Source organism: Mustela nigripes, chromosome X (assembly GCF_022355385.1).
Source record: "Mustela nigripes isolate SB6536 chromosome X, MUSNIG.SB6536, whole genome shotgun sequence".
Lineage (NCBI taxonomy): Eukaryota > Metazoa > Chordata > Mammalia > Carnivora > Mustelidae > Mustela > Mustela nigripes.
The window spans coordinates 20,286,346-20,302,342 of NC_081575.1; the positions used below are offsets into that span (position 1 = coordinate 20,286,346).

At 52.4% G+C, this 15,997-nt stretch overlaps 1 protein-coding gene across 7 annotated transcripts in view; it reads right to left on the reverse strand.

Moving 5' to 3' along the window:
• Positions 1–15,997, reverse strand: part of BCORL1 (BCL6 corepressor like 1) — a 61,476-nt gene that overhangs the window by 33,355 nt on the left and 12,124 nt on the right. For 6 of the 7 annotated variants that reach the window (XM_059386077.1, XM_059386071.1, XM_059386074.1 and 3 more), the window contains 3 exons: positions 9,278–9,407; positions 4,633–4,723; positions 1,073–4,348 (listed from right to left, as the gene is read on the reverse strand). In XM_059386077.1, coding sequence (XP_059242060.1) covers positions 1,073–4,348; positions 4,633–4,723; positions 9,278–9,363 — 3,453 coding nt within the window. In that variant the 5' untranslated portion in view covers positions 9,364–9,407. The remainder of the gene's footprint in view (positions 1–1,072; positions 4,349–4,632; positions 4,724–9,277; positions 9,408–15,997) is intronic. The other variant, XM_059386078.1, reaches the window with a different exon arrangement.

Consider the following 15,997-nt stretch of genomic DNA (forward strand, 5'->3'; position numbering starts at 1 on the left):
GGAGAAGCAGGCACCCCACCAAGCAGGGAACCCAACACAGGGTTCAATCATGAGCTGAACAGAAGGCAGACTCCTGACCAACTGAGCCACCCAGGCTCTCCTAGATAAATACAACCTCTAACAAAAAAACAAAACACAAAAACAAAAACATTCAATTTGAAGGCTTCTTAACTTAAGGCTTCAAATTGCTCCACATTTTTAAAAAAGTTTTTTATTTACTTAAATAACCTCTACATCCAACGCAGGGCTCAAACTCATGACCCCGAGAAGAAGAGTCACGTGCTCTTCTGACTGAGCCAACCAGGTGCCCCTAAATTGCTCCACATTTTTTGAGAAGTCCTATGTTCAACTGCTTCAAGCATCTCCTTGGATCACCAGTGGCTTCTGGATCCCCTCTGGAACACCACGGGATTCAAGTGGAATCCTCTTGGCTCACCTTTGGGCCTAGATCCCTGCCACCGTTAAGAACCCAGACCCAGATGCCCACCTGTCTTGCACACCAAATTCCCAATGGGCCTAAACACAAAGCTGTCACCCCAAGCACTGGGTGGATAGGAAACTGGCAGATGAGCCCAGAAGCCAAATTGGCTTCGGCCCCACAAAACTGCAAGCATATCCTGAGCAGGCTCCCCCAGTGGTGCAGAAAACGACCCTATCAAAGGCCCCTCCCCTCCCCTTGAGAATCCCTAGTTCTCAAGGCTAGCTGTCATCTCGGAAAAGGAAAAGGAAGAATGGTTATGCGGGGAGGGGCCTGTTATTAACTGATCTTCCTTGCCAGTCCCCTCTTCTGCTTTCCAACCCCATCTGGGACAAGGGGCTCCCTGGCCTCAGGGACCAAATCACTTCCCTCATCCTACAAAATACGAGCCAGCCCCTCCTCGTGACAGAACACCATATATGGACAGTGTGACTCAGAAAGAGGACAGCAGGTCAGTAAGCACGTTCCACAAGCCTTCCAATCAGTTGAGTTCCCAGAGCTACTCCACAACACTGCAGTGGGAGGTTGACATCTGCAGGAGAAGGCAAACCTCTGGTGTCCGGGCCCTGCCCTCGACCTCAGCCCCACACTCACCTTGGGTCCATGGGAACTCCGGGCTATGACCTTGGCTTGTGGCTGCTGCTCCTCACCGTCCTTCTCTTTGCTGTACTTCATTTTCTTGGGCGGCAGAGATTCGGTCACCCCATCAGTCACCACTGAGTCTGGCTGCCACTTGTTCTTGCAAGCAAAGACACCTATGCTTTCCTGTTTCACTCGAGCCTGCCCGGCCTTATTCCGAACTTCAGCTTGGCCCCTCTGGGGAGCTGCTGGGAGGCCATCAGCCCGGAAGCAGGTGGCTAAATTGAAGACCACATCACCATCCACTTTCTCCATTTTCACCCGCCCCAGGTCCACCTGGCTTCCAAGCTGTGACAGCTCTGTGCTGGAGCCCCTCTTGCTGCTTGGGACCACATCCAAGATGAGTTCCTTGGGGCGGTTGTCATGAGGTAGCAAAGGCAGCTCGGGCATCTTGTGCAGGTTCTGGGGGGCGGCCAGGACCAGCTCATGAGACATGTAGGTAGCCAGTACTTGGTTTTTAGGCTTTGTGTCTCCTGCCAGCTTCAGGCCACAAGCCCCCTGGGGACCTTCTATCTTAGGAGTGCTGTCGGGGCAGAGGTGGCTCTCTGATTCCTCAGGCCCCTGATTCACTTTTATGTCCCCACCGCTAGGCTGGACAGACAGTGCCAAGGTCCCTGTCTGAGGGCTGAGAGTCAGGAGGACAGGGTTGACTTGTTCTTCGTAAGGCTTGGCAGCAATCCGACAAGTTTTGTTCTTCGTGCCAGTGTCCTGCTCTGGAGCAAAGGGACCCCCAGGCCGTGGCTGCCCCTCTGGAAGTCCATGCACAGCTTCACTGGGGCCAAGAGACGGCACACCAGAAAACTCGGAAACGACGCTGGTGGGCCTGATGGGCACCCCCTGACTGGGGGTCAGCTGCCCGGCACTGGAAATGCCAATGGAAAGCAGAGACGCTTGGTGGTATGGTGACCAGCCAACAGGCAGGACCTGGGTGCTGGTGGGTTTCCCATTGACTGAACACCGTGGGTAAATATTTGCTGGCCCCGTGGGCTTCCACAGAGAGAGCTCCTTGGTTTGGCACCCCGGGAGCCCAGGGGCGATGCGGGCTGGGGTGTAACGTTTGACTGTGCTTGGCTGTCCCTCAGTCCCAGCCTGGCTGCTCTTCTTGCCACAGGGGGCACTGGTGCTCTTAGGCTCTCCTTGATCAATGATGGAGATGGGCTCCTGCTTGGGGAGATGGCGGGGGTCTCGGGTGAGGCCCAGGTTAGGGTCTTTGTTCAGCAGCAGGGATGCAGGCACTGGGTTGGCCACTCCCACGTAGGTGCCGGGAATGGTGCTGATCAGCGCAGTTGAGTTCTTCACCCAGGTGCTCGGGTCCCCATTCCTCACGATCTCAGGGAAGATGACGAAGGGCGAGGAAGTAGAACCCAGGCATGAGGTGACATTGCTCCCAGCAGCCTGGGTGGTGCGCTGAGACCTAGACAAGACCGTGGAGAGGAGGGCCTTGCTGCTGGTGTGCACGGGGGTCAACACGGGCATGGGGGGCGTCTTGCGTTGGTTCGGCAACGGGAGCTTCTGGCGGTTGGACTTAGAGGAGAGGTCCAGGGGCATCTCGCTACACTCAGGTGGAGAGGCCATCTCTCGCTCCAGCTGTGGCGGTGACTTGAGGGGAGAGAAGGTGATGGAAGTCCCTTCTGTTTGCTGCTCGCCACCACCTGGCATCTTGGCGGGGTGTGGTGGGGCCGAGCTCACGCTGGGGGCTGGCAGCAAAGGCTGTGGGTTTGGAAGCACCTTGGCAGAAGCAGTAGAGAGGGAAGTATCTGCCAAAGGCCCGGGGACCCCATCGGGCGCAGGCTGGGTGCTGGTGCTGCCGGATGGGGACGCACAGGGAAGCCTGTTCACCTCCAGAGAGACCAGCTTGGAATCTGAAGTCAGAGGCCGGGCCACAGAAAACGCATATGGGTAAGACCGGAGCTCTGGGGAGGCCAGCACACCAGGGAGACACCTGTCCTGAAGGTAGGAAGGCAGGACAGGCAGGGTAAGAGTTGAGGAGACCCCCAAGGTCGTTGGCAGTGTGGCCACACTGAGTGGCTGCCCACAGCTCGGAGGCGGGATATATACCAGCGGCTGGCTTGGGGTCAGCACTGTCCCTGGCTGAAAGGACAATGGGACTTTTTGCATAGCTGGTGCCTGAGCTGCAGGAAAACATACTCGACTCAAACTAAAGGAGGCCGGGATGGGTGCAGAGGTGGGAATGGCAGCCGGAGTGGCAGCCGGCATGGGCGTGGGGGCTGGAGTAAAAATCGGGGCCGGGGTGGGTGCAGGCACCGGCGCAGGAGCAAAGGCAGGGATGAGGGCAGGGGTAGAGGGTGGGCCAGAAGACGGAGTCGGGGTGGGCATCGGCACTGACGGAGGGGCGGGAGCCGCTGGAGGCGTGGACGCTGGCATGGGAGCCAGAACTGGTGTGGGGACAGGCGTGAGGACCAGGGTTGGAGCTGAAGGGGGCACGGGAGCCTGGATCAGAGCCAAGGGAGGAGCCGAAACTGGGACTGACAGGGGGGTGGGGGCCGGAGCCGACAGAGGAACAGGACCTGAAGGGGGAGCCGACGCTGGCACAGGCACCAAGACCGAGGCTGAAACTGAAAGGGGGTTTGAATCAGAGATGAGTGTGGGCACTGATGGCGGTGCCGGAGCCAGAGCTGGGACAGGTGCTAAAGGAGGGGAAGGGGCTGGAACCGAAGTGGCAACCTGGACGGGAACTAGCCCGGAGTGCGGCACTGGGGTGGGGACAGAGAGGGGAACCTGGAACGGATCCGGAACAGACGGGGGGACGGAGGCCGAACTGGGAGCAGGGGGGCAGATGGGGGCTGGCAGTGGACTGAAGTTAGTGGTAACCAGAGGCAGGGTTCCCTCCACGGGGACTCCAGTTCCCAGAGTTGCCAAAATGAAAGTATTCTTCTCCCCCACACCATGCCGAGAGTCCAAAGCCTTCACCCCAGCTGCTGAGCAGTCCACCTGCTTGCTCATTTGGGTGCTGAGGGGGGCCCAGGAGCAGTCGGCCCTGCTGTCGCCAGCCTCAGTGGCACCGTCAGGAGCAGGAAGCTTGAGCCCGTCCCCCGAGCCGCTCAGCGGCACCAACAGGCCCTCAGCCTCCGCCACATTCCCAGCATAGTCCATTTGGGGCTGGGGGTCGTCAGGCTTGTCTTCTGACTTGTGCCCAAGTTTTTCTGCTGTACTGCCATCTGGGTCTGCCCCCCGGGCATTGCTGCCACTTCCAACTGCCGTGAGCTCCACCTGCAACGACAGAGCAGCGTGCCCGTCTTAGCTAGCTCTCTGTGGTCGGTGCAAGTGTCCCGAGGCCGGGGAGAGGTGGCAGCGGGTCCTCTTTGCAACTCGACCAACCAGGTCTCAGCAGAAGCAAAGAGCAGCTGGCCGATTTCGGTCTCACATACAGCAACTCCTGGGAAATACCCTGTTCCTTCCTGCCCACCTTCTTGGGATGGCAGACTGGGCACATCGCCCGGGCAGTTCAGCGCCACCCTTTGGTGGGTGACATGTGGCTCCACACGGCCCCTTACCTTGGAAAAACTGCTGCTGACACAAAACTCCTGAGATCCAAAGCGCTGGCAGTCACCTGTCGTGGACTCCTCATCAGAAAGGGGTGCTCTTCTAGCATGGGAGACACAACCAGAGAAGGGCCATGAGGCCTAGTCTTTGGGCCACCACCACCTTCGGCAGAACACCTCCTGCCCGTCTGGTTCCCATAAAACCACTTCCCTTGGTGGCTTGGAGGAAATCACAAGGAATTGGGCTGGGAGGGGGACAGGTCATGAGCCGGAGCCTCCACGCCCAGCTTTGCACGTTCCTGCAAAGGAGCCCAATCTGACTAGACTCCCCTCCTTGGGCTGTGTATTCTGTTCTCTGGGGCTCTCACCAGGAGCGTGGAGGATGGCCTAACACCTTTGCTTTTGTCCCAAGCTTACCTGTCAATGTGACCATCCAGGAGGTACTGGGCATTGCCAAAAGGCAGATCTCAAAAGGCATGCAAATCAGTTTTCTCTTAAGTGCAATCTTATTTTAAGTCTATAATGGAAGTGGGCTGCAGGTATCGTAAGGGTAATCATTTTCTGAAACAAATAGCCACCTCCATTGTGTGTCATGTTCTAAGTCTGAATCATCACCTATTCACCTGATGAGGTTGCTTGCCTAGAGCAGATACAGATTTATTAGCGCATAGAATGATACTGATTTGAGGCCACCGGGTCACTGGGTGCCGAGGGGCATTTCAAGGGCACAACTTCTCTCCCTCCAGGGTACCTCTTGCCCTATTCTAAAGTACCACTGAAGGTGCCTCCTTAGCGCAGTAGGCAGTGGGTCAGTCTCAGAAAGTGCCACTGAGTTCCAGCCCATGCCCTGGCAGCTCCCCTCTCTCCCCTTGTTCTCTTAGCACCCCAAGTTCACTCCCACCCCAAAGGGAGGCCTTCAAGGCCACAGACCCCAAATTCAAGTTGGTATATTGCAAAGGGAAGGACTCGAGGCCAGAGAGCTGGGTTGCGAAGGAGGAAAGCCTAACTGAACCCCAACCTACCCAAAAAAGTCTTCTGCAGGTTTTCCGTAAGAACCTCAGGAGGGAAAAAAGACGAGGAGGGTGAGGTTGGAGAGAGGACAAACACCCACTTGAAGTTTAGTTTTTTGGTTACAGCAGAAACCCACCACTGTCTGCCCAAGGGAGGACGCCACTGGGGCAAGAGCCCAGGTGAGTGGCTAAGTGGAAGGTCTGGGTAGAAGAATAAAGCTCCGGCAGAGGTCCTGTGGTACAGTTCCAGAGGCGAGAAGCACAGGCACGCTCTGCGGGCCTCTGGGGAAGTGGACCGCCTTGGAGTTTGCTCCTCCCCCTCCCCCTCAGCTCTACAACAGCCTGGGAAGAAGCCAGCATCTGCCCCACCAGCTACCCTAGCCTAGGACAGTCACGGAGCCTACAGCCAACCCCCACAAAAATGGGGAGGGTCCTGCTAACCCCTTCCCTCTCACTGGAACAGGGCCCCACTGATGGACTCCAAAATTGTCCCTGGGCCAAGAGAAGCAAAAAAGGCAAGGGAGATCACACAGGCCTCTCCCTATCGTTCCAGGGCTCCAGGAAGGATTAACTGGGGAGGGGGGTGGAGATCTGTTCCCTTTAAAAGGCAGCTAGGCTGGCAGAAGTGGGAGGTTTCCACTGCTGGCAATGACTGCTGGTGACAAACAGAAATGACTGTAAGGACAGGCAAGGGCTGGAGAGGCAGTCAGGGGTCTTGAGGAAGGGGAGAAAGGGGGACCTTGAAGGAAAGGGAAAACGTACTTGGATATCGGGTCCTGGGAGACCGGAACAGCGGGCCCTATACCCAGCCTTGGGCTGCGGAGAACCATGTTCAAATAAGACTGGCCAGCGAGGGTTTAGGGAGGAGGGCAAGGGGAACGAGTGGCACCGCCAGCCCCCTTTGCCAACACTGCCGGGGAGGGATGTTCGCTATTTCTATTCTTTCCTCTCCTGACCACAGGGAGGGGAGCTAGCTGCCCTTGCTGGGCTCCCATACCCTTAAAATCCCCTTGAACTGAACGCTGAGGGCAGCCACCTGCCCTCCAAGGCCGACCCACAGAGCCAGTGGCCCGGGGACTCTGGGGACAGCGGCGGAAGCAGCAGTCCCGGCTACTCCAGCCATGCCCAGGCCCAAGTGCCAGTCCCTGAGGCTCTGGGAAAATGTCGTGTGGCTACGTTTCAAATTCTCTGAGGAGAGGGGTGTGCAAAGCTAAGCAAACATTAAACTGCTCCGTGGAGAGAGGAGCCTGGGACAGGAAGAGCTTGCAGGCAAGGGGTGCCCAGAGAGAAGCGGGTCAACCAGGCAGGGTTAGGAGGGTGCAGGCGGCAGGCAGGAAGGAGCAGGGGTCAAAGCAGGCTTCAATCAGGACTGAAAATCAATCCCACCACCTCTTCCGGGCAGAGATGACCCTGGGCTGTTGCGCGTCAGGCTTTGTTGAACTTAAACCAGAAATGGCGATAACCTTTCAGGGCTGTTTTCCCAATTATGAAGGGCTAGCACCGCTGTCAAACCAGAGCGTTTTTAGTGCCCACGGGGCCCTGACCACACCACACACATCAGGCACTCAGATTCCAGCCCCTGCAGACTTTCCCTGCCTGAGTCCCGTCGCGCCCCAAGACAAACTTCTTCCCAGCCAGGGTCTTCTCCAAACATACCTCACCTCAAACTCCTACTCGTCCCTCAAGCCCCGGCTCAGATGTCACCACCTCTGGAAAGCCTTCCCTTATTCCCCCAGGAAGTCTATCCATGTTGCAGACAGACTCGCACAGGGCCAGGACGAGCCACGCTCCAGCACTCCCCATCAGTGTCCCGTGACTGCTGGCTTGCTCCTGCTGGATTTAGTAAATGTTGGTTGAATGAAGGAATGAATGGATACAAGAAAGGAAGCAACCAAGTGAGACAACAGGGAGAGTGAGCCAGAGGTGTGACTACAGTCAGCCACCTGGGGCCTGCAGAAAGCCCCGGCCCCCATCTCTGCGACTCCATCTAACGACGCCGGCAGGTTTCTCAAAGAGTTTTAAGAGTTGACCCCCCACATGCAGCTTTATACCCGAAATGTCTAAGTTCTACAAGTTGTAAAGGGCTGAGAAAGATGGTTTTTAAATAAGGTGAGATCACATTTCGGAAAGCAGCTCCAGCACAGCCTAGACTGTAGAGGAAGGCGACAATAAAGGGTAGATGAGATCAGAAGTGACAATGCTTAAAAGGTCATCTTAACCACTAGGCATATTTGGTAATTTAACATCCCAAGAAAGGTCCATGAAGAGGGAAAGGCAGGTTTGGGGCTCACTTCCTGTTTCTTTCTCAGCAGGACTGAGAATGGACAGTGAACCGAGGCAGCTTGTGCACTGACTTATTAAAGGCTGTAGTCCAGATCTCTGCACGCAAGGCCCAAATGCCTTTAACGAGTTGCCGAGTTGCCAGTGAATGCTTCCACAAATCAATACCACCACCTGGCCTTCCCCCTGTCCACTCGTGGGCATTATCTAAAGCCGTACCTCACATGCAAAGGAAAGCATCTTTCTTACGCAGATCTGAGAGGAATTCAGTCTTACTTTCCTTAGTCCTGACTTCTGTATCTTAAAATCAAATTCCTTTTAAGTCCATCTCTAACTTGTTCCTCAGGATAGAAAACATTAAACTATTACGCACTAATGGCTTTAAAAAAAAAAATGGTCTCTTCTCGTAACCTGAACCTCACACTTTTCCTGTCAAGAGCAGAAGGAAAAAGAAGAGACTCACAAAGACACACGTTCCCCCACGTGCACACACAGCCACGCACACGCTTGCAAGACTTCCCCAAGGAAACACCGGATTTGAATCCCAGGACAAGCTGGAACAGTCCGTGTTCTAGAGGACTGATCTGATGCATTGGCATTTAAACAGTGGATGGACGGAAACAACAGCTAAACACCAGCAAGCGTGCCTTCTCTAAAAACGGGAGAGGCGCGCAGAGCTCTTTCTTTGGCCAAAGGTCACAAGAGTCAAATATAAAATCTGAAGGCCATTTTGAGTGTCTTTCCCACGGGGCATGATCAGTAAACGGCAGAGCTTGGTCAACCAAATATTTTGGTGAACAGAACATTTAAAACACATGGATCAGGCAGGCATCCCCAACTCTTAGTTCCGTATGACAACTACAGTACGCAGTCAGATCTGCCCGAGACACTTCATAAGGATCGGCTAAGAATCGTCATTAGCCTCGTGAGGCAGGAAAGCGCTGATCACCAGAATACCCACTAACAGTTCCCAGTATACAGCTGAATAATAAAACTGCCTTTCTTCCAGGCTTAGATCAAGGACCAAAAATATCTTGTGCGTATCCTTGAGCACCGAACATGGATGCAGCAAATAAAAACTGCAATTGCCTGAGCTTCCCCTTACTCCAGGCTGACAGTTCTTAATGAGTAGACAAATGTTAGTTGGCAAAAGGTCATCTGCTGGCCTCCTCACCTTCATCCGAACGGGGACAGCGTGGGAGGACAGGCCACTCCCACGCCCCCGGCTCCACCCCATCCCAGGAAAATTACAAATCACCGAAGCCTCTTACCCAGGGTCCCTCCCAGAGCCCTGCCGCAGCTGTCCCTCTGATGAGCGGGGACCACTCCCTGGGGGCCGGCCACGGCCACCTTCCCAGCCTCCTCACCTCTCCTCGTTGATGCCACACATGCGAATCCGGTCAGAACTGGTCCAGTTGTGCACGCCGCTGTAGAGCGGTGCTGTCGAGATCATGACAGCCACTCACCACCAGATAGGACCTGCTGTGGCCGCTCCCCCTGAGGAAAAAGAACTCCAAACAATCAGAACTCCGAACAGGGACGGCTGCTTGAACCACCTTTAACAGGGAAACATTCAAGCAAAGGCAATTATAGTACCAACACAGGAAAGCCGTCTCTCCTGCAAGCCAGCCTGCTATGGAAAATTAAGGTCCAAACAGGGATGAGGGCACCGGCTTTCCAGGACTCCATAGGTTTCAAGACGGAGACAAGGATGCTGTTAATCACCTACACAGAGATGCTTGAGTGTTCGAGGAAATTCCATCTGTTCCAGACAAACGAGATGACAGTATATTTTTCCACACACATTTAGCCTAACCAACTACAATTAGAGGGTTGTTCCCATATATGAACAATGCGTTGAAAGACTACTGGGGATCTTTTGCTCGTCAACTCTCTAATCCATGGGTACTGAAGTATTTGAGTGACGCACCAATTTAAGTTCTCCAGAGGAAGCACACATTTTCTTTAAAAGCCCTTCAAAAATGCTCTATTCTGATTTCGACTTGGGAGTTACAGAGATATAACACACATATTTAAGCTGGTTTAAAGCTCCCTTGAAATCAAATGCAATACTCCTTGTACTCGGACCACAAACAAGCAAACAAACAAAAAACAATGTTCCATCACAGACCACACATTTCTGTCCGTGTCCCTTTCTATCAGCCTAGTCATCCCCATGACCTACCACCCCCTTCGGCAGCTAATGTCCAGCTGTCGCCATTGACAACCACCGCACAGCCAATTCTAGAGAAAATGAGGCATCAAGAAAAGAGACCCTCAAGCTCCCAAGTTAGCTAAAAGTCTTCTCTGTCGAAGCTCAGCTGAACAGAACCCTCCAGTGATCAGAATTTTCTACTGTTCTCCACTTTCCCACGAAGTAAATCAGTACAATAGAGTCACACCAGGGGTTTGTTTTGCTTATTCTTTATATAATTTTCAGAGACTGTCCATATTCAACAGAAGAGCACTTACTCGTCCAACAAATATTTATTGGGTTCCTGCTACGTGCCAGCATGGTCTCAGGTACTGGGGATTCAAAAACTACCAAAAAAGACCCCAAATCCCTGCCTTCACGGAACTTATACTCTCGTGGGATGAGACGGACAATACCCACGCCTCCTGCTGCAGGATGTTAGAAGGTGGTAGAACACAAGGCTAACGGGCAGAGCGATGGTTGGGGTTGGGAGGGGGATGCAGAATGGGCTACGGTTTTCAAAGAGGGTGTTTATCACAGGCCTTGCTGAGAAGGAGACATTTAAACAACCTGAAAGAAGCGAAGGGGTGAGCCATGTGTGTATCTGGGGGAAGAGCATTCCCGGCAGAGGAAACAATCTGTGCAAAGGTCCCAGGCCAGGAGGCTGCAAGCTAAGATTGAGAAAGAGCCAGGAGGCCAGGTGGCTGGTGCAGAGGCTCCCAGAAAAGGAGGGAAGCCGTACTAGGGCAGCAGCCCCCATTCTCGTCCTGGTCCTCGCCTACCTCCCTCTCTCTGCAGCACAGGTTACTGCTGCCCTTGCCTTTCGCTGTACTTGGCCGCTCTTGGCTTTCCTGAGCCAGGGTGTCCAGGGCCGACTCTCTCTCCACCCACCCCAGAATCCTAGCCCTGGTCTTGCTTTGTCTCGCCTCACCTCTGCCAGCCCCCATCTCTTCACCTCGCCTTTTTGCCTCCCTGCCCCATCTCTCTCTGGCTCTCTTTCCGTTTCACCTGCTCTCTCAATTCCCCTTTCCTATTCCCCTCTGCCACTCCTCTTCACCTCCCTCTTCCCTCTGTAACCCTCCCGCGTGTCTCCCTTAGCCCTCGCGTGTCTCCCTTAGCCCTCGGCCCGCCTGCGCCCCTCCACCTTCCTGCCCTTCCCACCGTTCTTGCCCTGGTTCCTTCCCCCTTTCTCTCCTCACCCTTGGTTTCTCGCTTCCCTCTCCCCTCACCTCCCTTCTCTCTCCCCTCACCTCCCCACCTTCCCTTCGGCCTTCCCCTTGTTTCTCCTTCCCCTCCACTCAGCCTTCCCTCTCCGTCTCTGGTCTTTCCGTCTCCCTCTGTCTCTCTTGCCCTCCTCGGTCTCTGTCTTTCTCGCTAGCTCAGTCTGGCTCTCTTCGGCTCTCCCCAACCCGGCCTCTCTCACCTGTGGGGGTGGGGGGGGGCGGCGTGTGAATCCTGCCCCTCCTGCTTCCCAGCTCCGGAGCTCCCCCAGTTGCAACTCTCCCCTTCCTGCACCAAAGACTCCCAAATCTATATCTCTAGCCCTGACCTCTCTCCTTAGACCCAGACCAGAATTTCTAGCTGCCAGCGACTCGCTGTTAATTGGACATCCACCGAGCCCCTCAAACTCAATGTGTCTCAAACCGAACTCATTATCTGTTCCCATAAACCTGCTCCCCACCCCCCACCCCCAGCATGTTTCCTATCTTAGTTAATGGCACCACTGTCCCCCAGCCTGGACATTTCAGCAGCAAAGTCGTCTTCAACTCCTCTCCCCCACCATCTCCGCCCACAGCCAATCAGGAGTCGAGCCTTAATAATGCCAGCTCCGTCCTCGCCTTCTGCCCTTCCTGCCACCACCCCGATGCAGGCCCTCATCATCTCTCCCCCAGAATATTACAACAGCCTCTTAACTGGTCCCTCTGCCTCCAGTCTCTTGATTTTATAATCAATTCATCTTCTAAAGCACCAATTCGATCCCAGCAGCCCCCTCCCTCCTCACAAGCTTTCAGTAGCTTTCCTGTCTTCAGAATCAAGCCCATATTTCTTAGCACAGCCTTCCGGGCCCTCCCTGACCTGGCCTCAGACCTCCTCTGGCCTCCTCTTTGGCCACATCCTGCTATTTCCCTGTGGCCTCTGCCATCCCGGCTCCTGACCCTTCCCTGAGCAGATCATCCAGTTTTAAAACTTTGCTGTTTCCTAACGCTGAAATGGCCTCTCCTGTGCCTCTTCTCCTTTCTCTGTCACCCCTCAAAGTCTGGCTTAAATGTCATCATGTCATCTCCCCAGCCTCAGCCCCTGATCGGTTAACTCTTCCCTCTCCTCGACTCTTTCTTCTCCTCAAACATTTCATCCTTACCTCTCCCACGGGCGCTTATCTTCCCTGCAGTGTGGCTAGCTGGGGATGTGGCATGTCTGTCTCCCTGGCCAGTCAAGCTACTTAAGGTAAGAAACTATCTTTTCTGTCTCTGGTTCCTCCACAATGTCTTACAGATGGTAAGTACTCAGTAAATGAGTGTTATATGGAACTGAACGCTGGATGAGAAATTGAGGTGATGACCCTGAGAAATTACAAGAAGCAAAATCAACCACCCCCCCCAGAAGGGTCCACCAGGCTTAGTTACTACAGAAGAGAATGCTGTACTTTTCCTAAAAGCACCACGCATTGCCCACAGCACACCCTGCATAGCTGCCCCATTCCAGTATCTCTCATTGTCTCTGAGCTAGTTTGCACCTCTGTAAATTGCAGGTAACTGATGGATATGCAAACTCTGTGTTGTCCCATAGAATTCGGATTGACTTCCCTCCCCACTGCGGGGGGCGGGGGGGGGGGGGCACCAGTTTTGCCTCCATTTGCAATTCAATTCCTTTACTCCATATAAATTTGTGCTTTTGGACTTTTTCTTTGAACCGGCTCTAACATCTGTCTGGTTCCCTTGTGATTAACGAGTAAAATAAAATCTTTAACGCATGTTCATTTTTATAACTGCATGAGACTCATGATCTTACCTTTTTCTGAAAATTATCCTTAACATTCCTAAAACAGTTATGTGGGTTAATACAAATTTTTAGAAAAATTTCAGCAAGGAGTAAGACAAATGGGCTGACTGTCTGCTTCCAGTCAGTTCACCAGGATCCCATCCTCAAACATCCTCAAGTTTTGACTTTTTCTTAGAATATCCTGGAATATCCCCGTTCAAGAAACAACAGCTCAGGGGCACCTGGGTGGCTCAGTTGGTTAAATGTCAGATTCTTGATCTCAGTTCAGGTCTTGATCATATAGTCATGAGTTCAAGCCTTCACTGGGCTCCACAAGCATGAAGCCTACTTAAAAACACACAACACAACACAACACAACACAACACAACACCAGCTCAGCCTGTTGACCAATACACCAGGTACTTTTAAAAAACTATTTTCTCTGTATGAAGCACTGGAAGAGTCAAGCATGAAGGGGGTCATACTTGCATAAGATGAATTTTAACACAAAGTTTAAGTTTTAGTGCCTATCTGAATACTTGTAGGCAGCAGATATAAATCAGTAACCATCGGTTTTTCGCTCTTGGGCTGATTTTTGTTCTATTTAGAGGGGATTAGTTGTTTGTAGGTCCTCGGACAGAAATCAGAGGTGGGGGGAAATGAATCCTGGCATCTGAAAACAGAACATAGAAAATATCACCACCTAGATAAAGGAGTTTTTAGAAGCTACCCCCCCCCTCCAAAACACAATAACAACAACAATAAAAAGAAAACCAAGTAAAAACCAAAATAATTACCAGACAATACCACACATTTTAGGACCACCTGGAGGCACCCCCACTTTCGTAAGATCCTGAAGATAGAATATTTGCTTCACCTTGGCTTCCCACTCTTCCATTAGGAATTTCTCAGAGCAGCCCCTCTTCCTATGGAAAGCCCACTGCTGCTATTAACAGTAGCCTTTGCAGAGGAGGGAAGAGGAGAGGTAGATATTACAGATAAGAGCACCCTGAGCTAAGTGGTCTACACAGGAAGGCAAGACTGGTCTTCTTGAGCCAGAGAGCAAGCAAAGGGAACTTCCAAAGAGTCACTGATGGTGTCAGTGTCCAACCAGGACAGGAGGAGTCAAGATGGCCAATGTACGCCAATGTCTCCCAAACCAGGATCACCAACGAGCTTGTTCAAGACACAGATTCCTAAGTCCCAGCCCTGGAGATTCTGGTCCAAGAGGCCTGGTGTTGTGTTTCCTCACCATCACATCCAATCAAATTAACAACCACTCCATTGTACGCTCCTTCTCAGGAGAGGTGAGCAGAAAGGAAAACCTTCCAGACACACCACACTCCGTAGGCTCCGCTGGTGTGCACGTTCTCGTGTGCCGACTTGCTTCTGCTCACAGAGCCTGCACTCACGTGTGGTGTGCTTTCTTAGTCTCTCTCTTGCTCTCTCTGATGGGAACCATCACATCAAAGGCTGACGGCAAAGTTCCTAAAAGGAACTTCGAAGAAACCTGGTAATCCCAAGTGACCCAGGAAACATGGGCACAAGCATACGAAATACCTCAAAGGATTTTCCCAGATATCACAACCATGTAATTGTTAAGAAACGAACAGCTGCATGGCCCCAGAATCAAATACTGGTCACTGCCTGGAAGGCAGCGGGACCACTGTGAGCTATCCCCACTTTGGGGGGAAAAACTTGAAAGACACGTCCAACTCAGTGAGAACAAAGGAGAGCACATGCTCCACCAGCCCAGTGCGGTGATCAGCATAGGCTGCAAAAAATAAAGAAATACAACGCTTCAATTTAGCAGGCACATGTACACACACTTAAGTAGAGGGACTGACCAAGATCCGAGGGGATGAATCCAGCAAGCAGAGAGCAGGCACGCAGACATAATCAGCACACTACAAACCAGGGGAAACCAACAAGAAATGGACTAACAGGAGAGCAATAACTTTAAAATGGTGAAAAGAGCAGTTAAGCTGAGGGTGAGCAGATAGCAGAAGACAAACCATAATGAAGCAGAGATCTTTCCCCCCAAAAATCCAAAAGAAAAAACAACTTCTAGAAGTCAAGGGCAGGTGTGAAAGGCATAAAAGAGAAGCCCACAGAATATAACAACCAAAAGAGAAAAAACGAAATAGGGGAACCTGAAATATTTCACCATCGTGGGCCAAACTGAAACACTGTGGGGAAGCACTGAGTACAGACATTTCAGAAAAGTTTTGAGAGAATATGTTATCAAAAGGGGAAGAACATCAAATTATAATCCAAGTCAGGGTTAGGGGGAGCTGATAATAAGGGATGGGCAGCACTAAAAGCTCAAAGGAGATTTTACCGATTGGGTAGACAGTTTTTGTTTTGTTTTGAAATGAAGATGCCAAAACAAGCAGATTTCACAACAACTACAAGCAAAAGTATGGTCGTCATGCGTATGAGGAAGGGAAGGACACAAAAGGAGATAATACAGCACCTATCTGACAAAATGTCTTTGCCTTGGTAGAACGTTAACCTTGAACATGGCTGGCCAGGGTGTTTATCCTGTGAATGGGTTCCCCAGAATCACGTAGCTTCCACTGGGACCAAAGACCCCCTACATGCAGAACAACAGGCACTGGCAACATATGGAATACAACTAGGCCCTTTAAGCGTAGCATGAAACCTGTCCATTTATTCATGGTTGGACTCTTACTATCCAGCCAATAAATTAGAAATTCAAGATTAAGAAGGTCTCAGTTAAACTAAATCTGGTAGTACTCCCCCAGGCTTCTTTTGGTTCACATTGTCTGGTGACCTGGAAGCAATTATGACTTTAAAAAATGAAAGAGCCGGAAAATATTCTTCTTGAAGCCTGGCCCTGAATCTGTCCTCAAGAGAATAGGCGTGGCTAGTAGACAGTTTAAGAAGGAGG